Source organism: Procambarus clarkii, chromosome 5, assembly GCF_040958095.1.
Source record: "Procambarus clarkii isolate CNS0578487 chromosome 5, FALCON_Pclarkii_2.0, whole genome shotgun sequence".
NCBI classification, from domain to species: domain Eukaryota; kingdom Metazoa; phylum Arthropoda; class Malacostraca; order Decapoda; family Cambaridae; genus Procambarus; species Procambarus clarkii.
Window position 1 is genome coordinate 30,226,683 of NC_091154.1, and position 27,086 is coordinate 30,253,768.

The 27,086-nt window shown below is 40.0% G+C and overlaps 1 protein-coding gene across 1 annotated transcript; it reads right to left on the minus strand.

Moving 5' to 3' along the window:
- Window positions 1–100: 100 nt before the first annotated feature.
- On the minus strand, window positions 101–25,866 carry LOC123762014 (uncharacterized). Its single transcript, XM_045748184.2, has 3 exons — window positions 25,128–25,866; window positions 13,592–16,356; window positions 101–8,597 (listed from the first exon to the last, which is right to left on the minus strand). The coding sequence occupies exons 2-3, from the start codon at window positions 16,309–16,311 to the stop codon at window positions 8,408–8,410; spliced, it is 2,910 nt and encodes a 969-aa protein (XP_045604140.1). The 5' UTR covers window positions 16,312–16,356; window positions 25,128–25,866; the 3' UTR covers window positions 101–8,407.
- Between the last annotated feature and the right edge of the window lie 1,220 nt (window positions 25,867–27,086).

Genomic DNA, 27,086 nt, shown 5'->3' on the forward strand with positions numbered 1-27,086 from the left:
CATCAGAAAAATACTGTAATAACTTAGGAATTTTGTCCAGAAATATATTACATTCTCAAATAATCACCATTCATGCACAGGCTATATATATACTACATCATATTGTGTATTATATTTTATTTATTTTCTAAAATATTCCATGTCGATAACCATTTATAATTTTGCTAATAAATTTATAAATTCCCATAACTAAACATTTTATCAAAATATATCAGAATATAGCATATGAAAAACATCTTTCTGAGAGGATCATTTGGCTGACCCCTAAAGTAGGATCCATAATGTCCCCATTGACCAGGATCAAGCACAGTCAAGAAGAACAATATACTGACCCTGCAGGGTTATTAAGATACCAGGGAATTGTTGGATAAAACAATCTGGCTCAGAATATCCAAAAGTGATTAATTCACTCATAAAACTCAAACTTCTACAAACCCTTCCCTTCGTATCAAGTAGCCACCAAGATAATTTCTTAGTTATGCGGTTGTGCTAGGATAGTGTGTGGTGGTGCTGGGGTTGTGTAGTTTCAACCCTTACATGACATAACCGTTGTTAGATCCCTGGATAGCAGTCACTGATGCCAGCCCAAATGAGCTCCAACAAGGCGCCAATGGACTGCTGCTAACATCATCATGCCAAATGAAAGTCAAGAGATAGGAGCACATACACTTGATAAATTGAGAACCATTCTAGTATAGGCAGAGCCCAAATTCACCACCATAAAGAGACAAGACTGGACCTGTTTCCAACTTCTAGATATGGTCCTGGAAATAAAAGGGACAACTACCTGAGGATAAAAAACTGCATGAATAGAGAGGAGTACCCATTGTAGGTCTCTTGGTACCTATGTGCCAGTTCCTAAAAATTTCTGGTCCCAGCCCAACCACTTGGACTAGACGGTAGAGTGAAGGTCTCGCTTCTTGCAGACTGGTATTCAATCCTCGACTGTCTACGTGGTTGGGTACAATCCTTTCCTCCAACCTGTCCCAAATCCTTATCTTCATCCCTTCGGAGTGCTATATAATCATAGTGGCTTAGCACTTTCCCCTGATAATTATCTTACCTATCCATTACCACACCATTGCTGGTGCTTGCCACAAAATTCTTTAAGAATTTACTTAAACCCTGCATTGAAGAGCCAAAAGAGGTGACTTTCAGCATCATAAATGCATTTTAGTAATGAAACCCTTTCATACAACATCAAGCAGTTTCACATGTCTCCACAATACTTTACCATACTTCCCAAGTACATGGACATAAAACAAGATATAAAAAACATATGACAAATCACCAGGTCTACAGCCCCTTACCAATGTCATAGCAAGAAGCCTGGTGCCTATAGTACAAGTTCTTAAATGCCTCTAACTAAACCCTGTCACCCTTCAATCAAGACAAGGCCAGAGACCCACAGTAAACAATTAAGTTCACCAATTTGGCCACATCTTGACCTGTGGAATACACAAATTGGTCATTGCCCCCACACACACATGGTTGCTAAGCAAACTTCCACGCTTTCTGTCCGAGAGTATAGAGAATCAATGAGTTTATAAATTAAGAGAGGGAAGCCACCATTATCTCTCATTCTAGTATAGACTGACTGAACTCCAATCATGCCATACACTACAGGGACAGTTTTAAAAAAAGTTTCATGTGGCATCAATGCAATATGTGCTTTCTGGCTATGATCCTGTCCATTGGACACAGCAGATCCTATCTGAGGGAGTAACCAAAAAAGATGTGGCTCAGAAAATGCAATAATATTGTATATACACATTAAATTGTAATGTTAACCAATTTATCTTTTATAGATAAATCATGACTATAAGGCACTCAAAATGGATTTACAGGTATCATTGGTACAGTATTGTACTCACCTAGTTAAGTTATGCTTGTAGGGGTTGAGCTTTGGCTCTTTGGTACATTCATAATACTGTAAAGTATTATGAATGTGATATGGTACTCTTTTTTTTTTTAATAAGGCTCACAATACTGTAGATGCTTCATATTTATGAAAATCAAAATGGGGTAGGTAATATGCTTCAGGGCCAATAAAATTATATTTTATTTATAAAAATTCAGCTGATATCCGAGGGGATCATAAAATTGTTTTACTGTGGCAGGCAGCATATAGCAGTCAGACTAAAATAATATTATAGCCTGATAGCATATTTAAATAATAAATGATTAATGTATTATTTTAGATAAGATAAATTTAGGATAAATTTTCATAAAATGCTTTTTATAACCTTAACCAGAATAAAATATACAGTACCTCAAAACATACCTACTGCATAGCTGTGTATATAAACTATAAAGATACTATTTTCATGTAACAATTAAGAGAAACATTTATATAATAAATGCTCTTTCAAGTTGGATTTTCATAACATACTTTTTTATAACTTCAAAGCATACCTACTGCATAACTGTTTATAGAAACTCTAAAGATACTTTCTTCATATAAGTAACAGTTAAAAGAAATAGAATAAAATACAATACATTTTATTGCACAATAACACGACAAAATGCAGCAATAGAATAAACAGTAAACAGTACAGTACTTTGTTATCATTTAAAACAAAATTCTAATATATTCAATAAAATAATATTTGGCATGTATCAAGATTTTTTCCATTCCCAAGCTCAGGAAGGTGAAAAACATTGTAGCAATATATATATTTTTTTTAATTGCCATTGGTGTGCTCCAACATTATTCTGATGACTACCTGCTGAATATTCCAGGGATCAATGTTCCCATGACCCAGTCTCTGACCAGGCCTCCTGGTGTCTGGTCTGATCAACCAGTCTCTTTGATGTGGGTGCTTAAACATCATGTTATTTTCTGTAACCTATTGAAAGACTTGATTAGCATCAGATTGGAGGTTTGCTGTGTCCTCTATGCTGTCTACTCTCAAGAAAATTCTGGTGTCATCTACAAAGGATGATACAGTATAGATTGTATCCTTGTCTATGAATGATATGAGGACGAGGAAAAGTACCAGAGCAAATACGGAACCTTGGGGAACTGAACTTATCACAGTGGACGACTCAGATTTTACTTTGTTGAATATTACACTCCGAGTTCTGTTTGTTATGAACGTAAATATCAATCTCTCTACTTTGCCAGTAATTCCTGTTGTGCATATTTTGTGTGCAATAACACCATGGTCACATTTGTCGAAGGCTTTTGCAAAATCTATATTACATCAGCATTTTTTGTTTGTTTTTCATGGCTTTTAAGGCCATGTCATAGTGGTCTAGCAATTGTGAGAGGCAGGAGCCCCTGTTCTGAACCCCATGTGTAGACACTGTTATTTTATGTGATTTGTGATCTTACTTCTTAACACTCTTGCAAAAATTTTATATATGTGATGTTAGAGCTTTTGGTCTACATATCTTTTGTTAGCTTTACTTCCTCATTTGTGAAGTTGCACAATCTCTGCTGTTTTAAGTAGGTCAGGGATAATACCAGTATTTATGCTCTGTTTCCAAAAAAAGATGTTTAGAGCCTGTGACAATAATTTTTGCAATTCTTGATACGGTATGGAATTTCAGGAGTCTGGTCTTGGTGCAGAGTGCATGGGCATGCTGCCTATTGCTACTTCAAACTCGGATGGAATGATGGTAACATCTGATATAAAAAAGAATATTTGGATAATTGAAGAATGAAGAATATTTGGATAATTGATTTGCAATGTGTTCAGGGGTTCTGTGAAAACAGAATCGTACCGTAAGTTCAGTATTTCACTCATTTCTTTTTCTGTCATCTGTGTAGGTTCCATCACTCCTGTGCAAGGGCCCAATGTAGGATATAGTTTTTGTTCTAGATTTTGCGTAGTAGTAGTATTTTGGGTTCTTCTTAATTTCATTCATGGCCTTTTACTCTTTGTCTCTTCTGGATTTTATATTATTCTTGCAACCTTAGCTCAATCGTTTCTATTTCTCTACATAGCATACTTTTTCATTCTTGGGACAGAGTTGAGCATTTAAGATGTTCTGAAATTTGTTTTTGTCGCCTATAAAGGGAACGCCATTCTCATTCCAGTCTGCATCTTTTTCTCTTTCTCCTTAGTGGTATGTGACTTACACATATTTCTAATGCTACTGTATCTATTTCCTCAAGGCAATATCTAGTTTAAGTTTGCAGTATCTAGCTGTCTTTCCCAGCATATTTCTGCAAGAGCTTGGTTTATTTGTTCCCAGTTAATCTGTTTGTTATTGAAATTGAATGTAACAGAGTACATTTCATGTAAATACCCAAGTGTAGTTACAGGATCAGAGCTATGCTTGTGGTGTCCCATCTTCCAAGCACTCTGTCAATAGCGCTTTGAAACTACTGCCTCTATTTGTTTTGTTTCAAACTACAGTATTTGTTTTGGTCTCCACCAAAACTTTTACTTTTAACTTTTTCCAACTGTCTACCACTCTTTGCTTAAGTGAATTTTCTTATACCAGTATTTCTTTGGCAGCTTTGTTTAGTTAGTTTAAATCTATGACCTCTTGTTCTTGAAGTTTCAGGTCTCAAAAATTCTTTCCTAGCAATTTTGTCGATTCCCATTAGTACAGTATTTTGTACCTAGTGATCATATCACCTCTTTTTATTCCATTTTCTAGTTTTGGCATATTTAATGCCTCTAACCTTTACTCATAGCTCGTCTTTCAGTTTCGGGAGCCATTTAGTTGCATGTCTTTGCACTTTTTCCAGTTTGTTGATGTGCCCATATCTTAAGAAGCACCATACAATCACTGCATATTCCAGCTTTGACCTCACAAAGGTCATGAATAATTTCTTTAGTATTTCACCATCCATGTATTTAAAAGCAATTCTGAAACTGGAAAGCATAGCATTGGCTCCTCGCACAATGTTCTTTATGTAGATTCCACCTCATGTTGGCCTCTGAATGCATGATTAAGCTGATGAATTAGCCAAAGAATCTGCCTTAAAAGAAGGAGTTGACTATAACCTTGGATTGCCTATAAACATTCCAAGAGTAATAATACACCAAGAACTTCACCAAAACCTTGAAAATCTGAGGCAAAGTGAATTCGACACATAATTTCACCTATCATCATATTATTATTCAAGAAGGGCCACACATCTAAAGCTCATCCAATAAAATCAGCAGACCTCTAGATGTTACCGCTGCTAGGCTTAGGCTCGGCTATAAGTACAGTATCTCTTGGAATTTTTATTATCTGCTGATATAAACCTAACCAAATGTAAACTGTGTCAACTAAACTTTCTGCACACCCTCCATTACTACATGATAAGAGTGCAAAAAGATATATGAATTCAGAAACTATTCTATAACATATGTTCAAGAGATGCGTAAATTCTGTATTTCATTCAAAATGATCTTACAGACGCAAATAAATGATTATGTGCGTCTGTAACCCTTTCCACTACCCCCAATATGGATGGGTATGGAGTGCACAATAAATTATCTAAATTGAATTCTCCTCTTGGATTTGTGTCTGGTTGCATAGGTCTATTGCCCATGCAGGTCTGAACTTCAATTAGTTTGTGATCAGAGGGTTAATCCTGTTTAGGATTACGAGCCTTCAACCCAGCCCTTGTCTACAATAAGTGAGACTCGAGCATGCAACACGACCGCCACCTGATCCCTGAAATCATCAGATAAGGGATGAAAATAATTGAAGTATGAGCAGGGAACAAGTCCCACAAGAATCTGGGTCGTAGGTGTCCCCGACCCCACAGGCAGCATGACGGAGGCGTACGGATGATCATCCCCCAGACGCAGGGGCGATGAATAACCATCAACATCGCATAAGGAAGAGAGCGGGCTTGGAAGAAGTATCCATAGTTCAACCGAGCCCACAGGGGTTTTCCAGGGGCCCGTAGGGTGAGTGAACTCTATGGGAAGCCCAGGCACTGGGACTAGTAGAAGCAGGAAAAAACCTCAGTGGCAACTGAAGAGGAGGGCCACCACAACCTAGGTGAACCTAATAAGGAGCTTATTACGGCAGAAAATTAAAATAAAATTTTTAAGCTCCCAAAATCACATCATTAGTAAATTAGCAGCCGGAGAGAAACATCCGCTGTCGGATTGGAAGTAAAGTAGACTACACTAACCACAGTGCGCCCAGACCAAGCCAAACCACTCCCCCCTACCTGGGGTAAGATGGCAACCCCTAAGACTCCTGATGCACCCCAAGAGTGAAGAAGACAACTTCAAGCAAAGGTTGTGAATCCCAAACACCCCAGGGAAGATAACCCTGAAATGCAAGGGTAGTACTTACAGAGCACCGAGGAAAAAATCACCCTAGGCGCATGCTGCTCTGAGCACAAGAATGCACCAGGCCACCACACCACACACACACACACACACACACACACACACTGCTTGTACAGCCACACAGGGCAAAAAATCCCGAACAGGAAATTGAGGTCAGAGGTGACCAAGCTGACCCCAGCTCATCCGTTCAAGAACTGAGGTGGGGGCTTCCATCTTACCAGAACTGGCTCTCTGTTTCCCCCCTTGGGGCAGTAGCGCTAATGAGCAAGAGTGTTAATTGCATGAAGTGTTGCTGGTTTGCTTTTCTTCTGTGGGAGTTTCTTTGCTCTTTCTGGACGTGGGTAGCAATTTTCTCCAGATGCTCGTTTTGTTTCACCTATCTTTCTGGGTGTCTTCCCCAGTTAATGGCAAACGATGACATACTTTAAATGTAAGGTACTCATTGACCATTGTTCCCTGCACCTCTCTGAGGGGACCAGGTTCTGGCTCGTGGTTTCCGGTAGGCAAAGGAATCATGTAACTGATGATCCCCAAACTAATAAAGCCCTATATCAGTTCAGATAACTTCAGGAAGCTGATGGGGCTCCCCACAGAAATATAAACATATGAACAAGGGATTCAAATTGCAGAAGTTTAGATTCAGATAAGAATTGGGTAAATAGCTGTTTGAAAAGAGGCTTGATTTATGGAGCAAATTATCAGATAGCATAAGAGAAGTGGGATCACTGGATAGTTTCATACAAAAGTTAGATATAATGTATATACTGAATATATGAATGAATTCAGTTATGTCCTGTAGCACAGTGGTCTATGTCCTTGACTTGTGACTGAGGACCATGGGTTCAATCCCTGGGTCAAACAGAAATGGTTGGGCATACTTTCTTTGCCTCTATTTATATACAGTAAATGCCTCTGTTTACATGCCTTCTAATGCCTCTGTTTACATACAGTAAATAGGTATCCAGGAATTAGGCAACTGATATGTGGTTGCATCCTTGGGAGAGCCAGCAGTTAGACTTTGAGGGGACCTTGATATAAGCTTAAGTTATCGGAACACAGACTTCCTGTTCCGAATAAAAATAAATTACGTATATAGTAAACAATAGAGGCCCCAAGACAGACCTCTGGGGCACTCCACTTACAGGAGTTTCCCCACTTGGAGTTTCCATTGGGAAAACTCCATTAATACTAATTCTGTGTTCTATGAAATAACCATGCCCTAATACAACTTGGGATAATCCCTCCATAAAATTCTGACATATTTTCTTATGGTTTAATAGATTACAGAACTGCATATGAAACTAAATTCTGTTTAGCTTATTCTACATATATTTTCTGCAATCATGTCTAATCATAAGCAAGTACTAAAAATATATATGGCTCCCTGAATTTTGCTTAGTTTTCCAAAAGTGTTAGTATCAAATTTGTACTGTATGAGGACATGTATACATTTTATAACTTTTAGTTTACAAAATCATCAATCATTTTTTTCCTTTCATGGAGTGAGAAATGTATGACAGGTGAAAACAGATGAGTAATACCAGAAAAGAAGGTAAAGATATTGAAGATATTCAAAGTGAAATCAGTTCATCACTATACAGTACTTTAAACACTCAACATCATGAAGAAGAATTGATAAAATAAAAAACAGGCAATAAGATGCTACAAAGTGTCAACGTTAAAATAACTGGCTGGATTTTCTATATTTTAAACCATTATATTCTAAATTCTTGAAAGATTTATTGTGTAAACCAGCCTGGTCAAGGAATTGGTGAACTTTTACACCCGAGGTGTACACTTTTACACGCATTTTACACCCGAGTTCATTTGTTGAACTCACAATTTTTAGTTCACTGAATGCTGCACATTTTCATGGGTTTCATATCGCAAAATCACACTGATATTAGTAGACACATCAAGGGTTGTGCCAGACAAATCCCACAATTGTGCTTCAGTTGGTTTTATTTTGGCTTAAAGAATTATTAGCATATTTACTTGCCTTTTTTTGCCACAGATGCTGCCTGCTCCCTTACCAACTTTAGGGAAAGGAGCAAAGGTAAGTAAATTGTAGAAAGCATTAAATGTTAAAAGTCAAGCTGTAGCTGTAGATTTGAAAAATGTATTTTCTATCAAATATTTGTTGTGTGAGATTAATCGAGCCAATTGATTGTTATGGATGTGACCGTCTGCTGTTTCAACAAACGGTCCATTTCCTCATCAGATGCATTGATTGCCTTGATGGAAATTTTCCCACAGCCTATGTTCCTTAAATTATCCAAAAGCCACATTACTCCAGAGAATGTCAATTGGCTTTCTGGCAGAGATATGTTCTTACATCCCCTGAAAATTTTAAGAAAAATATGATTTAAAAGCAAAGCATACACAACAAAATTACATTAATACATATACAGTATTAAGGCTTCATATAACTCCCACCAGTGTAACTTCAAAATCTGGATTCATTCATTCCAAACTTGTTCCAAATTAGGGTAAATTATAGATATATATAACTTTTGCATTTTGACTACAGTATCTCCAAATTTTCTTAAAAAAAAAAAAACTTTTGTGCATATTTAGCCATACAGTAAACAATGATTCTCTAATATAATAACAAAAAATATATGATAAAATTGTTTTTGATTAACCTTATTCAAAATCTTTCTTATTCTGGCTAACTACAATACTGTATAGTACAGTACTTGCAAATTACTTGATTCAACTTATAGACATTTAGCCCAAGAATTTGTGTAAAACCTTGCCACTCAAACTCTCTCTCCTGTTGGGATCAGTACCAGTGCTAGCACCAAACTCATTTTCCAGCATACAAATATCTGTTTTTCATCCATTTTCATCCATGTTAAGATACCGAGCTAGCATAGAGAAAAACTCAGGGGTTGAATATAATGAAATGCCTCTTTCTGGAGGAGCACCAAAGCTATCTTGGTCCCTGAAGTTATCTTGCTGAGATTGCATACTAAAGGGCCACATCAGTTGTGGAAAATCTGTTTGGCTTACCGGGGACCAGAGCTGGAACCAAGCGCCCCCCTCACAGAGGCACAGGGTGCGAGTAACAATCCACCGTCCCATTGGAAAAATCCTCCAGAAAGTCAAAAAACACTTTACAGACAATTGTAGGAGTCACAGAAAATAAAGTTTCAAAACTGCAAAATAACTCTGCCAATGATTCAAACAGAACAAGTGATTCACTCCAATTAACTAAAACTCATTAATACCAAATACAGCCACCAGGCAACGTGGCCCTCAGCCAGCTTCCTTGGTTAGTCCTGGAGTTGATGAACAACCCAAAGATGAACTGACAAATCTGGAGGGAAGGGGTGAATCAGGGAGCTACAAGGGCTCTTCTAGAAAGAAGCATTTCATTACTTTCAATGTTAGGTTTTTTGAGGGGAGCCCTTAACTCTTTTCTGTGGTACCTAACCACAGGAAACTGAAGAAGAAAGAAGGGACACACCAAGGAGAAGGAGAAACTGCAGGCAGTCAAGACAATAATAAAACACTAGGGCAAGAAACTCGATTAACCCACAAAACATCCACTGAGGCAGAAACACGTGGCATGATGGTAGTGGTGCAAAGCTGCCACTAGCATAGTACATGATACACCCCTGGCCAAACCAATTATCCATCAATAACCAAGGGAGAAGCCTGCCAACTCTACTGTCACCAGGAAAAAAAGGAGACAGTTGCAGATAAACGAAATGCCCACCACAGAAAAAACAACAATCATGCCTCTAGAGAAGGGTAGGAAGTTCCTTGACCCTACAACCAGAGGTGAGCACCAAAGCATCAACAGAAAAATGCAGTAGAAAAAGAATCCTGGACCAAGGAGGACACTGGAAAATTGAGAACAAAGATAAGTGAGGATTCAGCCCAAGGACCAAAAAGATATCGGTGGTGCATGAGCAAGCCGGAGGTGAAGCAATGTGTGAAACAACTTCCAAAACTGCCCCAAGGGAAGTATTTACACCAAACATGAGCAGCAAGGGCTCCACCAGCACCACACGATAAGAGGTGACAGTATCTGAAATTAGATGCTGGTCAAGAAACAACCAAATAAGGAAATACAGTACTGTAAATCCCTGGGCCAATTTTATAGAAAGAGTTTGTGGAAGAGCCTATGGAAAAAACACCTAGGTTCAGATACTGAGCAAGCAGCAACCAAAACTTAGGCCGAGCCAGCCACCAAGAAGCCAGGATGACCACCTTTTCCTCGTAGGACTCCAACTTGGCCAGGACCAGGAGCAACTGCTGGACCAGAGAAATAAGGTATAGAAAACACCACTGTGACCAATCCAGTTGAAAGGCATCCACTACAAGAGCAATGCTATTAAGGAACAGAGTGACGGAAATATGAAGGTGTCATTCCCAAGCTGATGCAAAAACATTCATGTCGGGATGCCCAAAAGTTTTACAAAACCACAGGAAGGAGGCAGCATCAATTGTCCCATCCATGGAGATGGGAAGGAACCAGGACCATCCACTAGAGCATTGAACATTCCCTGAAAGTGAACAGAATGGGGAACCAAACCCCGAGATGCTAGAAGACGAGCTACCCACAATGTCCAGCTCCAAGGAGCAATGGACTGAAGGGAGCTTCCCCCTGGCCCAGTGCAGACAATGAACCACTGGAGAACAGCCTGAATGAAGCCACATCATGGAACCCAGAGGAATCTGAATCCTCTTCAGGACAAGGACCAAGATGAATCTAATAAAAGGGCCAACACAGCCTATTGATATGCAAAATTGGCAGAGTTGAATGCAGCCACTGCCTCCCAGAGCATAGGCACATACAGCTTGGGTAAAGCTGCTAATGCCACCGTGGCAGAAATAAAGATGCTAACACCCGACCCTAAGCTAAGTGCATCAACATCTTCGAGGAGCCAGTCAGCATGGAACGCCACATTCCATGCTGAAGAACATATGCCCATAGCCAAATGTGAGCAAGCCCACAAGTTCTCTGCCATGAGGGCTGGTGACAGCAAATCCAACAGGGAATGAAGCTGCATCAATACCATATCCTGGGAAAAAGCGAGAGCAAAAACAGGCAGTCATTGAGCGGTTCAAAAGAGGAGCTGGCCAAAAACATCTGAAACACAGTCAACACCTCACCCTACTCAAACGTGTGGGAATGACAGAAGCCACACCAAGCCCTTATGATAAAAAAATTGTCTGCTGGCCAGGAAGATAGGAAGACTCTGGGACCTCAAAGTGCAGCCAGTATGGTGAGGAAGAACCAAACTCAAAGGAGGTAGAGGTCCATCATAGAGGGAAAACTCTGAGTCTCACAGGAGGTACTGAAAAGATCTGCCTGAGTCACTAAAGGGTTGGGGGGAACACCCAAAAGGAAGGAAACTTCTGGAAGGACACATCTGGAAGGCATGAAGAAATGATTCCTTGGGGAAGCTGCAAGAAGAACAAAATCAACAAGGAGAGGGCGGGGGCAAGAAACCCCCTCCCGTGAAGCAAAAGACTCAGCAGAAGGAACAAAGGTCCAGGTGGGGATCAACAGAACCCAAGGGGCACCCATCAGACTACCCCCAAGTGCTAGAAACTAAGAACACAGACTCCAGAGCAATGCCAGAGTCCACACCCATCACCCGGAATAGGAAAGTGGAGTCCAAAGGAGAGGCCTTGGAGGACGTTGTTGGCTGGAAAGAAGAAAACCCGGAAACCTCAGCAAGACTAGGCAGCTCAACTTCCTCTGTGCCCAAAGTGAAAGGAGATGCCCCCAGAGAAGGCTGAGCCACATTCCCTGCCTTGACCCAAAACCTTCAGATACTTCAATGGTGAAAGCAAGGGGCAAGAACAGAAGTCAGGCAGATGACACCTGAAGGAGAAGGAAGAGAAAGTGAGGACTAAACCATGGCAAAAGTCATCAACACCCCCAATTCTGTATCACTAAAAACAAGATGAGCCAACTCCAGGGCATCCAACTGGGCATACAATCGAAACTGCTGAAGGTGTGTGAAAAGAACCCACAACGCAGTAGCTGCAAGACATGCTGGAACCACACCAGGAGGGACAAAAGGAAGAGCCACATGGGGAGAGCAAACCGCATAGGACTCAGGATAGTAGGTATCACCGACCCAACCCAGCTGCATGGTGGAGGTAGAAAAATGATCGTCACCCTGAGATATGGACAACGAACAGCCCTCAAACTTGCACAGGGTGGAGGGGATACCTATAGACCATACCAAAACCTGCAGGAAACTGTTAGGGGCCAGGAAAACTAACCAAGCAGGACACCCAGGTACATAGAATGCTTACCAGATAATATAAAGTTGACCAACATAGCCTAGTCAACACTGTTGTGAAGGTCAACTTTGGCGTGTCATATGAAGAAGTGAGCGAATCACTAGTTTGCCCAAAACCGCCAAATGCTCACACCAACCAAGGACCTAGATGGAGTATCAGAAAGAACCCTTGACATGCCCAAGGCAAGGGACCCCCCCCCCCCCCAGTGGTCCAACCACTAACAGAGTGAACTCCAGAACACATCAGAGAAAAGAGCTGCCAGGCAGGGACAGTGTCATTGAGCACTCCGGGAAGGCAACATTGAGCACATGCAGCTCCAAATGCCAAACAAGCCAGATCCATACAGCATAAACTGGACAAAAACACACTTACGAAGCTGAACTAAAACAAGGAAAAATAGCAAGCAAATTACCCCCGCAGCAAAAACTCCAAATATGGCTGGCATCAAGCTTTGAAGCAGCGTGACTCGGATGGTACACAAATGACCTGGGAGCTCTACAGTGGACCTCCACACATGTCCACATCAGCATAAGAACTGATGTGGAAGGCTGGAGGGGACTGGGAGCTCCAGCTAACCCCCTTCCCCCCTCCCCTCTGGTGGTGGAATAGTGCTAATGAGCTTGCGCTTGCTTAGAAATATTCAATCATTTCTTTACAATGTTGGAGGAGTGTGTTTGACAGTTTTGAGGCTTTGATCTCTTTGAATTCAGCAGTGGTTTGTATTAGTCCACTGACTTTCTGAATGTTTTCTCGGTAGGGTGGCAGAGCCCCCACCTGCTCTCTGTGCCTCTATGAGGGGGGCCAGATTCTGGCACTGACCTCCAGTAGGCCAAACACAATTCCATGGCTGATGTGATCTAGTAGTTTGGAGTCATCTCAGTGGGATAGCTTCAGGGAGCCACAAGTGGTTCCCCCTAGAAATGCCAAACCATATGGCATCTACTGTCTGATTGCATACCTAATAATGCATGTGTAAATGAAAGAAAATCTAATCAGTTTAAAATATGTGACATGTACAGTACAGGATCATGCAACAGTAGAGAAAGTAATTTAATACTTACAGGCCAACTTGTTTGATAGCCAATGCTAACCACTCTTTATTTTCATCTGTTATGTCAGGAACTATCACTTCCAAGTCACCTTTGAACTGCAGCTTTGCTAATGATTTTGGATCACAATTTGGTGGCATTGCAAGTGTAATACGCAGCTTCTTAATAGATTTATATATTTTTAATAAACTGTTACTTAGAGACCCGAGGGCTTGAGTAGTTTCAACTCTGACTCGAATACTCTTCAGCTTAAAGCAATAAGCAAGGACCTCCTCATTCTTCTTTTGATGTCCAAGGGAACCAGTGAAATTTGTGAGATGGCCCCATGGATAAAGTGTACGAATGAATTCATCAGATGGTTGTGGACAATTATATTCATTGTGCCTCCAGAAATGCAATTCAACTAGAATGGGATTTTTTTTGTTATATTTCCCTTTCAATGTGTTTTTCATGTTTCTCATTGTATCTAACAATTCTGGAATCTCGTAAGGTTCAACATTACTTGGCATTTCAATTGTAAGATTTTCCAATTTCACTATAGTGTTGCTTAAAAGACTGAGTCCTGCCACAACGTGAACGTGATCTAACTTCCAAGTAAACGAGGGCAGTTTATCTTCAGCAATTTTAGTTCCAACCTCTGTAAGACCGAGCGCCTCTGTGAAAATTTTCCACCAAAAATTGAAACTCCCTTCAACTTCTGACTTATCTATTAAGGAAAATAATTTACTGACATTTCTTTCCAGTATCTGGTTAACCGCCAAGTGGCCAGTCAGAAATACAATGACCTCCTGGTATTTATACCAATCAGTTCTTGTTTTGCTAATTTGACATAAAGACTTCCCATTCATCACATCACTTGCCAAAAATTCAGCAGCAAGATATTCCATTTGTGTCTTGTGTAGAAAAGCATAAGTATGCTCAGCAGCTTCATGAGTCTCATCAATCTCACACATTAGAAAAGCAGACAAAAACTGTGTGTCATCAATTTGCTTCTCTTCACATTTTTGTTTAATCATATTAATAATTTCTTTAGTGATACAAATATTTCCTGACTTGAGCATGTTCCAAGCTTGTTCACCAAGAAACAGTAAAACCTCCTTCACAGTGCTTCTGTCTTGAGAAACAATTTCCAGACGCTCTTCCAGTTTTCTTTGACACAAGTTGAATAATTCACAATACAGACTTGTGGCAGTGGTAACTCTGTTAAGAGTTTGTGGATTATCTTTCCAGAGATAAATTAATAAAGCTAGCGTAAGTGGAAGTCTAAGGTGGCTTCCCAAAACCTTGCCACGCCCATTTATGTATTTCAAGAACTCATCAATTTGCTGTCTCCGGAGTATTTTATTATCTTCAACTACTGTGAAAACTTTGTTGGTAAATTCCACTAATCTGCGATCATCAAATCCACAAATTTCAACTGAAAGATAATCGACATGATGTTTTCTTGACATCAAAATTGCATCGCGTTGATATTCAGGTCGTGTTGTTAGCACAATACGGTGATTTTGAAATTTTGCAAAAATCTCTTCCACTACCCCTTTTGAAAGCTCATTTGCTTCATCAAACCCATCAATAATGAAAAGTACATCTAAATCCTGTAGTAATCGTATGATTTCAGATGAATCAAAATCCTTACTTGTTTTGATGATTCTTTGTTCACAAAGATATTCCATTAGGTGTCTTGATTTCACTGTTCGCACTTCAACTAGAAACACCAAATCAAAGTTCTTTAAATTCAGAATTTTCTCCGTCTTCCTATACCAGTCATTTAAGATGTACTGACACAAGGAAGTCTTGCCACATCCAGCTAAACCATGGAGTAACAATGCACAAGGGATTTTCACCTCGTCAGTAATCTGTGTTGTTATTGTCAGTAGCTCTGCCATTTCAATTTCTGTAGGCCTATTTGAGTCTTCAATTTTAAGTGGTGTGAAAATTTTATCAACAAAAAACTTACTAACTGAGGATTTTGTGGTATCAAGCATCCAAGTACAGGGATTGAGAACTCTGAACTTTTTGTAGAGTATTTCTAATTCACTGCGACCATTAATAATCAATTTGTTTGATTTATTTCTTTTAAATTCTTCAATATCCTCCTCATATGATACCATGTCATCTTGACGAATTTCAGCATCACAGACATCATTAAGATTTTTCTCCATTGCATCAATATTTTCTGTGAAGTCTCTTCCCAAAGTTACACCAACATGTACATAAATCTCTCTCAAGACCATTTTGAGATTATCTATTTCAGTCTCAACATTTAAATTATGACACCCATATTTATGGCATAGTTTATTCCTCATAGTCTTGAGGTAGCTCATATGATATTTACACCTTTCATTTAACTCATTATAAATATTAGAGCATCCATGGTTCATTAATTTGAAGGCAAAAGATATATCAAAGCTTTGTGTCAATGGGTTTGAATCAAGTAGTGGTTGATCTGTCGTGTTAAATGTTCTCTTCAGTTTTTCGTTACTCCACATCAATACCTTCGTGAAGTAATCTCGCAATGATATTGTGCCCCCAGTGGAATTTACATGACAATATAAATACAGTGCTTGTGAAACATCACACATAGTATTTTGTCCTTCCTGCTGGATGCATTTATACAGTTTAGAGAAATTGAAGTCATCACGTGAGAAACCTCTGGGCATCCGACTCAGCGGCAAACCAACTTGCATTGACATATGTGGGGTTGCCCCTCTTGTGGAGTTCGAAATATCCATCCTTTACAGTACAATTACTCCTATGGTTTGCTTTTTATTCCCTGCCTGAAAAAGAATAAATATATTTTATCTTCTTGTTTTAGATAAGTTGCTAAAATTTTAAATATATTATTTATAAATAAATATATTTATTTCTAAATACAGTATAATTAATAAATAAATAAATAAATAAATATAATATATATATATATATATATATATATATATATATATATATATATATATATATATATATATATATATATATATATATTATATATATATTATATATATATATATATATATATATATATATATATATATATATATATATATATATATATATACAGTATTATATATATATTATATATATATTATATATATATATATATATATATATATATATATATATATATATATATATATATATATATATATATATATATATATGCATGCATGCATGCATGCATATGCCAACAAGCTTGAATGGTCCCAAGCCAATATGCAACTGAAAATTTCAGTTGCATATTGACTTGGGGACCATGAACAAAGCATTAGAATTGGTCATGTCTTAGAGAGTATACAAACACTTACTTACACTTACATACTCTGTAAGACATGGCCAATTGTCTAATGCTTTGTTAATTTGTCAGAAAATTCTCACCAAATTGATTGGGAGATGGCTTCTTCAATAACGAATTGTAAAATCACTTTCAATAGGAACATAATTGAATCTGCATTAATACAGATTACTAAATCATGTAATTTGAACATTAACAGTGGTTTATATAATTTAGATCCATTTTTGATTGATCGGTTAAAGGGTGATTTGAGTAAGATCATCGATACACATTTGTCTCACTAATTCATTGTTAATATCTACTATCTTATGCTATTATTATCCATGTATGGGCCTCTTGATACAGTTTTTATTTTATGGACCCATATGATGCAGCTCTTATTTCATATCCACCTAATCGCATTTATATATTTGTCATTGTACCTCACTTCACTTCTCTCTCTTGCCTATATATGTCCAAACTTATTGACTTGTAAATCATTCCTTCTGAAGCTGTATTAATATACAAACCTGAATGGTCCCCATTCAGGTTTGTCCCAACCTGAGGTCCCCCCCCCCCCCACACACACACACACAGAAGCAATATGAAACAGAGAAGCAGAACTAGGAAACAGGATTGGTTCAACAGAAAGTGCGAGAGGGCCAGAGATCAAAAGACACAAAAATGGAATCAATACAGGAAGAGGCCAAATCCCCAAACATACCAGCGATACAAAGATGCGAGAAACAGCTACACGGCAGTGAGGAGAGAGGCAGAAAGAAATTTTGAAAAAGGGATTGCAGACAAATGTAAAACAGAACCAGGTCTATTCTATAAATTCATAAACAACAAATTGCAGGTAAAGGATAATATTCAGAGGTTGAAAATGGGAAATAGATTCACAGAAAATGAAAAGGAAATGTGTGAAACATTAAACAAAAAGTTCCAAAGTGTGTTTGTACAAAATGAAATCTTCAGGGAACCAGATACAATAACAATTCCAGAGAACAACATAGAGTACATAGAGGTGTCTAGAGACGAAGTGGAAAAAATGCTCAAGGAGCTAAATAAGAACAAAGCAGTTGGTCCAGATGGAGTTTCACCATGGGTTCTGAGAGAATGTGCACCTGAGCTCAGCATTCCTCTTCAACTGATTTTTCAGGCATCCCTGTTTACAGGAGTTGTAACTGATGTGTGGAAAAAGGCTAACATAGTTTCAATCTACAAAAGTGGAAGCAGGGAAAACCCCCTTAATTATAGACCGGTATCATTGACAAGTGTAATAGTCAAAATATTGGAAAAAATAATTAAATCTAAATGGGTAGAACACCTGGAGAGAAATGATATAATATCAGACAGACAGTATGGTTTTCGATCTGGAAGATCCTGTGTATCGAATTTACTCAGTTTCTATGATCGAGCAACAGAGATATTACAGGAAAGAGATGGTTGGGTTGACTGCATCTATCTGGACCTAAAAAAGGCTTTTGACAGAGTTCCACATAAGAGGTTGTTCTGGAAACTGGAAAATATTGGAGGAGTGACAGGTACGCTTCTAACATGGATGAAAAATTTTCTGACTGATAGAAAAATGAGGGCTGTGATCAGAGGCAATGTATCGGACTGGAGAAATGTCACAAGTGGAGTACCACAGGGTTCAGTTCTTGCACCAGTGATGTTTATTGTCTACATAAATGATCTACCAGTTGGTATACAGAATTATATGAACATGTTTGCTGATGATGCTAAGACAATAGGAAGGATAAGAAACTTAGATGATTGTCATGCCCTTCAAGATGACCTGGACAAAATAAGTATATGGAGCACCACTTGGCAAATGGAATTTAATGTTAATAAATGCCATGTTATGGAATGTGGAATAGGAGAACACAGACTCCACACAACCTATATATTATGTGAGAAATCTTTAAAGAATTCTGATAAAGAAAGAGATCTAGGGGTGGTTCTAGATAGAAAACTATCACCTGAGGACCACAAAAAGAATATTGTGCGAGGAGCCTATGCCACGCTTTCTAACTTCAGAATTGCTTTTAAATACATGGATGGCGATATACTAAAGAAATTGTTCACAACTTTTGTTAGGCCAAAGCTAGAATATGCAGCGGTTGTGTGGTGCCCATATCTTAAGAAGCACATCAACAAACTGGAAAAGGTGCAAAGACATGCTACTAAGTGGCTCCCAGAAATGAAGGACAAGAGCTACGAGGAGAGGTTAGAAGCATTAAATATGCCAAAACTAGAAGACAGAAGAAAAAGAGGTGATATGATCACTACATACAAAATAGTAACAGGAATTGATAAAATCGACAGGGAAGATTTCCTGAGACCTGGAACTTCAAGAACAAGAGGTCATAGATTTAAACTAGCTAAACACAGATGCCGAAGAAATATAAGAAAATTCACCTTCGCAAATAGAGTGGTAGACGGTTGGAACAAGTTAAGTGAGAAGGTGGTGGAGGCCAAGACCGTCAGTAGTTTCAAAGCGTTATATGACAAAGAGTGCTGGGAAGACGGGACACCACGAGCGTAGCTCTCATCCTGTAACTACACTTAGGTAATTACACTTAGGTAATTACTTACACACACACACACACACACTATATGTTGTTGAATATGACCGAAAAGGTAAGATTAATAATTCTAACACAAATTTTCTCAATATTTCTTATGTTTTTCTTCACTGTAGATGGTAATTGAAATATCAATTCTCCAAAATTCTTTTTTATTTGTTGTCTGACTCCTGAACGCGTTTCGTAATTCCTTATTACATTTACTACACGGGCCAGCCTTGGGGAGTAGAAGAACTCCCAGAACCCTATCAACCAGGTATATATACTATATATATATATAAATATATATAGTATATATATCACCTCATTATGTCCGGTCGTGATGGTCAAGTGGATTAAGGCGTCTTGTACATACCAGTTGCGTTGCTTCTGGGAGTATGGGTTCGAGTCACTTCTGGGGTGTGAGTTTTCAGTTGCATATTGTCCTGGGGACCATTCAGGCTTGTTCGCATATATATATATATATATATATATATATATATATATATATATATATATATATATATATATATATATATATATATATATATATATATATATATATATATATATATATATATATATATATACGTATTAGACTAATTATAAATATGTATAAACAAAAACCTGCTGCCAGTATACATCAATATATATATATATATATATATATATATATATATATATATATATATATATATATATATATATATATATATATTATATATATATATAGGGGGGTACCACCACTGGTGTAATTATAGGGACCCACAGCCTCAGAGAAGGGAACACAGAGCACTCAGGGAAAAACTTGACATTTAACTCTGAATGCGAAAGAGTGTTCACTTCTCCTACCACCCCCTTTTTTTTTTATTATGATGTACACTTTATTATGCAAGGTTATACAGTTACATATCTGATTTCATACAAAAAATGAACATTAAGAGGACACAAGAAAAAGTTCGCTTCCTAGAGGCTGTAGATTTCCTCGAACTCCTCCGACGCCGGGCAGGAACCGAGGATGCAGCGGGCATTTCCCCTCTGGATCGCGACACTGAGGCGCTGAAAGAGAAAACTTGCTGCTCTAGGGTCTCTTGTGGTGTCAATGAGCTTGGAACCAAGATCCTTAAGAAACCTTCTTGCACTCTCACCCCATGGGCCTAGGGTCTCAGACCCTATTGGAACGAAATTGTACCTTTGATCTAATTGCCTGTACTTGACTGACTTTTGTTTTTCTCTGTGTGTCGCTGCGGCTCCTGCCGTGCCGGCAGAGAGGGTGATGTATGTCGTTGCCAGGGTGGATACGCAAGTATAGTCCCATGCTAACTGCCTGCCACCCTTCCACGGACGCAGTGTGATTCCGTCTGGTCGGCCGGCAAAGCTAACAGAGTCACGGTTCAGTAGGTTGCGGGGCTCTCTCTCCGCTGGACACTGAGCAGAGGCAAGGCTTCTTTTAATGATGTCGTTGACTTCGTCGTGTCTAGTGTGCCAACCACCCGATTTTCCACAGTGCAGGCCATGCAATCCATATTCGTCAGCATCTGCCTCGCCGCAAATACACCTGTGAACAGTGTGGATAGGGGCAGCAAGGCGCAGAGCGACTGCAATACGGAGCTCCTGCGGATCAAGACGTGTGCCTGTCGCAGACATAGGGACTGCCAGAAGGAAGTCCCCTGCATGGGGAGCCTGCACAGCTGTGAGGCGTGCACGATCGCTGGGGGTTGTTGCTGCCTCCAGCAAAGCTGTGGCTTCTTTGTCTACAATGGGGCTGTCCCAACTGGATTGTTTCTTGGCTTTCGGCATGGCTGGTCTGAGTGCTGGGTCTGTCATGGCACCCCATTTCGTGTCACATTCCGTGTAGTGGGGGTCCTGTATCCCCGCTACATCACTCAGGGTGTCAGGTAGAATTTCCTTAACCAGGTCATCTGATGCTGAGGAGGAAGACAGGAAGGCTGGGACTGCAATTTGGGTGGCGGTGCGGACACCCAAGCCACCGAGCCTGACAGGAAGAGTGGCTTGTTTCCACTGGCATTCGTTGAGAGAGAGGTTAACAACTTTTTCCAGCATGGTCTTCAGTAGGAGGTCATACTCGTCAAGCTTTGGGTTGTTGTAAGATGGGGCGCACCTCAGAAAGTAGGTTAGCCTCGGAAGGGATAGGCATTTGGTGAGGAGATAAAAAGCATCGTGGGCATCGATGTCACCTATTCTGTCTTCCATCCTCCTAAGGTCTGCGATTTTCTTGTCGAGGATCTCCTCAATGGCGTTAGACCCGAGGGGAGCTCCAAGGAGGGTGCTGTTCTCACCCGAGGGTGCTGTTCTATATATAATATATTATATATATATTATATATATATATATATTATATATATATATTATATATATATATTATATATATATATTATATATATATATTATATATATATATATTATATATATATATTATATATATATATTATATATATATATTATATATATATATATATATATATATATATATATATATATATATATATATATATATATAAAAGTTTGTGAGGGTACCACCTCTGGTGCCAATGTGGGGACCCATAGCCTCGGAGAAGAAAATAAAAAGTATTCAGAGGAGACCTTGTGGTCTCTCACTGAACACTAATATTATCTTCTCCTACCACCCCCATTCTTTTGTATGTACACATATATATTTACTTTATTTGAACTTTGTTACAAAAAAGGAGTTACATATGGGTTACAAAGATGGTTGTCATAGGTTGTCGAGTTCCTCCAGCTCCTCAGATGGCGGGCAGGAACCCTGGATGCAGTGCGCATTTCCCCTCTGTATTGCCACACTGAGGCGCTGGAAAAGAAAGCTTGCAGCTCTCGGGTCCCTTGTTGTTTCAACGAGCCTAGAACCCAGTTCCTTCAAAAAACTGGTAGCACTTTTACCCCAGGCGCCGAGCGTCTCAGAAGCAATGGGGACAAAATTGTAGTGGTGATCCAGTTCTCTATACTTACGGGATTTGGCTGCTTCCCTGTGGGTGGCAGCGCCACCTGGTTGTGCAACACTGAGGTTAATGTAGGTGTTAGCCAGGGTTGATACGCACGTGTAGTCCCATACCAACTGCTTGCCATTCTTCCAGGGGTTCACTGTGATACCATCCGGGCGACCAATAAGAGCATCAGAGTTACGGGGCGTTAGGTAACGGGGCTCTCTTTCAGCTGGGCATCCAGCTGTAGTGAGGCTCCTCTTGATGATGTCGTTAACTTCACTGTGCCTCGAGTGCCATCCCCCTGTGCTTTGGCAGAGTAGGCCATGGTGACCGTACCTGTCAGCCACCACCTCGCCGCAAATACACCTATATCTGGTGTGGATTGGGGCAGCAAGGCGGAGGGCCACAGCAATTCGGAGGGCGTGTGGTGTGAGACGCGTGCCAGTTGCCGACATTGGGGTTGCTAACAGGAAATCCCCTGCATGTGGTGCTGCTACTGCTGTGAGGCGAGCAATGTCGTGTTGTGTTGTTGCAGCACCCAGGCACTCTGCAGCAACTTGGTCTACAATGGGACCATCCCAGCTGGATTGCTTGTGGGATTTTGGGGATGGTGGTTGAGGTGATTGGCCTGCACGAGAGGCCCACTCTGTGGCACAGCGTGTAAAATTGGGATCATGTACACCTGCCAGCTGATGTAAGTGGGCAGGTAGAATTTCCTTCACAAGGTCGTCGGATGCTGATAAGGAGGACAGGAAGGCTGGAACAGCGATTTGCGTTGCTGTTCGAACTCCGAGGCCCCCAAGTCTTACGGGAAGAGAGGCTTGTTTCCACTGTAGGTCATCGAGAGAGAGGTTAAGGGCTTTTTCTAGCATTGATTTCAGTAACCGGTCATACTCACTTAGTTTTTGGCTACTGTAAGATGGTGAACACCTCAGAAAGTAGGTTAACCTGGGGAGGGACAGACATCTGGTGATGAGGTAGAATGCATCATGAGCATCAATATCCTCAATCCTCCCATCCATCCTCTTAAGGTCGGCGATTTTCTTATCAAGGACCTCATCGATGGCTTTCAACCCCAGGGGAGCTCCTAGGAGTGTGCTGTCTTCAGGTTTAGTTTTATGGATATTTGGCAGAAGACCCTCTATTCTCTCTACGATGCCCTGGTTGGAACATATTATTTCACATTTAGAAGGGTTCAGGGTGAGGCCTAAAACTGCACCTTGCTCCTGGATTTTTCTGATGTCCTCCAGGAGGGAGTCTTGGGAACCAGCTAGGGTACCATCATCCAAGAACCAGATGTTAAGCTCACTGGACAGGACCTCTGTGACTTGTTTGATGACTAAGCAGAAAAGGAGAGGAGCGAGGGGGTCACCCTGTTGGACGCCTTCTCGCGAGTCAATTTCATGTTCGCCAAAAAGTAGCTTAAGATCCATACTGTAGCATGAATGTACAAAAGGGTAGAGGGAAGGGAAATGACTATGAACCGCACGGAGTACAGCATCCCTCCGCACCAAATTGAAGGCATTTTTGAAATCTAGCTTGATAAGGGCCTTTTCGTCTGTGATGTTGGCGATGAAGGCTCGAGCTGCATGGGCTGCCGCCTCACACCCTTGTGGAATGCCAAACCCGAGCTGTTTTGGCTTCAGCATGTTGGCCGCTGCATCACTAACTGTTCTTGCAGCTGCCTTTATATATATATATATATATATATATATATATATATATTATATATATATTATAAATATATATATATGTATGCATGTATGTATGCAACAACAATCACAAAAACACTGATCCAAGTATGTGGGAAAAACCACATTGAAAAATTAGAGAGCATTCTCTAATGGTTCACTTTGCACACCCCCATGCATTTTATATAATGTAAATGCAAATACAAGTTGAGCTTCCAGAGATACAGTAAATATAGCCAAGTTGAATTCAAGATGTGAAAACATCTGTCGGTAGATATACTAATTTTGTTAGTAGCCCCATGTAAGTGTTTTGTTTGACACAATTCTACTTTCTTCAAAATCATTTAAGAGTTCTATTTAATAAATCAAGATTATGTCTAAGATTCTTAACTTACTGTGAGCTTAGCAAGAGACTCAACTTTATTTACTTAAATTTACCTGGGGGCCACTAACACTCTAGTGGCCTCGACAAGGACAGGAAGCCAATGGCTTACCAAAGATTTGACCTGATGAATTTTTCCAGCTGGATTTTAAAATTTAACAGTTTTTGCATTTATGGCTTCTGTGAAAAAGATCAACCTTATCGACCTTTGCCCTAAGCTCCAGGCAGAGCTCACACAGGGCTTGAGGTGAGTGTCATAATGTTCACTATAGTTGATTTCATGAAGAGTCACTAACTGGTATTACTGAGATATGATGCCTTAATTGACAAGAGCACACATTACAACGAATGTAAGTTAACCTAATGATATACTATACTGTATACTGTTTTAACAGAAATGTTGAAATGCTTGCACATGAGTTGACTGCACAACCTGTACATACATACATACCTAGGTGGATGTATATATACAGTATATAGTGACTGGAACTGACCCAGAAATATGTATAAGTTTGTAACTGCTTCCTGCTAGCCAAATCTATAACATGACTGTAGTATAATAGATTCATGGATAAAGAAAATGATGGGCAGTAAATCTACTGCCCATTATTTAAGGGATGTAGCAGAACAAACGGGTATAATTTTCATCTTCATTAGAAAGAAGGGTATACCTTTATCTCACAAGAGGTCCCACTTGACATACTCAGGCTTGGCTCTTGGTGCCAGTGTTCTTGAGTTTAAGGTTTGCTTGGGTGCCCCACATTACTCTATAAAGCCTGACTTCTTCTTGATTTAAGTGCAAGACTTTCTAAGAGTGCTGTTGTTGTTAATTTCAGGGCGACGACACTCTAAGCTTGACTGACTCACAGGTTGTTGTTGTTTTAGATTCAGCTACTCGGAATAAAAAGTTCCACAGGATGTTGTTGTTGTTAGTTGAAGGGTCGAGGGATCGGATGCGCTCCGGCTGCTGCCTGATACCGGGGAATAGCAAAGAGGGATGGCATTCCTACAGTCGTTTCAGGCCACAGACAGTATAGTTTATTCAGGCCACGGACCCTACAGTCTCTTCAGGCCACGGACATGACGAATGAAGCGGAAGGTATGACGAAGGATGTCATAACGGACGTCTTTGTCTGTCGCACCTGCCCTATCAAGGAGAACGGGAACCATGAGGCGGGGATTCAAATTCAAGTATGTTTATCGAGACAAGAAAAAAATACATCTCAAAGGGACAGAATCTTCAGCTTGTAACTTATCCACCGCTGCCCCACTGGATGGGGGCCGGTGTACAGGACAAACATATAAATTATGACACTAGCAGTTGCTTAATCTAGAAACTGTACTTGTGGTCGATCTCGAACCCAATGATGATGTGACGATGTCTATAGAATTTTGTAACTAACTCATCAAGATTGTAATTTGCTTAGCTAAATAAATTGTGGGGTTCAGTCCCTGAGCCCATTATGTGCCTCTGTAACCCTTTCCACTACCGCCCACAAGATGGGTATGGGGTGCACAATAGATGAACTAAAGTAAACTACGAATCGGACTCTAGTCTGACGCGAGCGCTATGAAAGCGTGGGCAGTGAAGGTGTTCCACTGTATCCTCCTGGGTCGGACACCACTGGCAGTATGGGAAGATGTTGTTGTTGGTACTAATCTGTATATGGAGTCTGTCTCCACCACATAAATTCCCAATTGCCCAATCACTTGGGCTGGACAGTAGAGCAACGGTCTCGCTGCATGCAGATCGACATTCAATCCCCGACCATCCAAGTGGGTGGGCACCATTCCTTCCCCCGTCCCATCACAAATCCTTATCGTGACCCCTTCCAAGTGCTATATAGTCGTAATGGCTTGGTACTTTCCCTTGGTAATTCCCGCCCTCCCACCACCACATCAATTCCTAATGCATTTCATTTCATTCCTAATGCAAGTAAATTCAGATAAATTTCTTGATTACCTGACAATGAAAAAATTCTTTCTAATGTCTCTGTGCCTCATTTGGGTACTCAGTTATCACTTGTGACGCCCTGTGCGAGTACCATCCGTGTTAAATAATCTGTCTTTATCTACCTTGTCAATTTTCCTGAGAATTTTGTAAATAGTACTTAGATATCCCTTAACTCTTCCGTCTACCAGCGACGTAAGGAGCACTTCATGCATCCTTTCCTCACAATTCATACCTCGTAGTTCTGGCACTAGTCTAGTGGCATGCCTATGAACCTTCTCCAACTTCGTCTTATGCTTGAAAAGGTATGGACTCCATGTTGGTGCCGCATATTCCAGGATTGGTCTAACATTTGTTGTATACGAGGTATACAAGCCCTTACACAAATTTCTGAAGGTAGTTCTGATGTTAGCCTGCTTTGCATACGCTGCTGATGATATCCTTTTTATGTGGGCTTCAGGAGACAGGTTCGGTGTGACATGAACTACTAGGTCCTTCTCTGTCCGTTTTTTCGTCTCCCATTCAATACCCTGTGTCTATAGCCTCTTGTTCCTCCACCTAGCTTTAGTGCACTTGCGTTAAACCGTTCCTGGTATGAGAGTCGACTTAGTTCTAAAATTATTTTTGTTGCCCGGTGTTTAACTTTCTCCAAAGCAGATATGTCTTTCTGTAGATGAGC

What these genes read in the sequence shown, in the direction of transcription:
- LOC123762014 (XM_045748184.2), bottom strand. Translation starts at nt 16,311, where the DNA reads ATGGATATTTCGAACTCCACAAGAGGGGCAACCCCACATATGTCAATG. An exon ending in GCTATCAAACAAGTTGGCCT is followed by an intron (nt 8,598 to 13,591) that starts GTAAGTATTAAA and finishes TAAAATTTTCAG; the next exon opens with GGGATGTAAGAACATATCTC.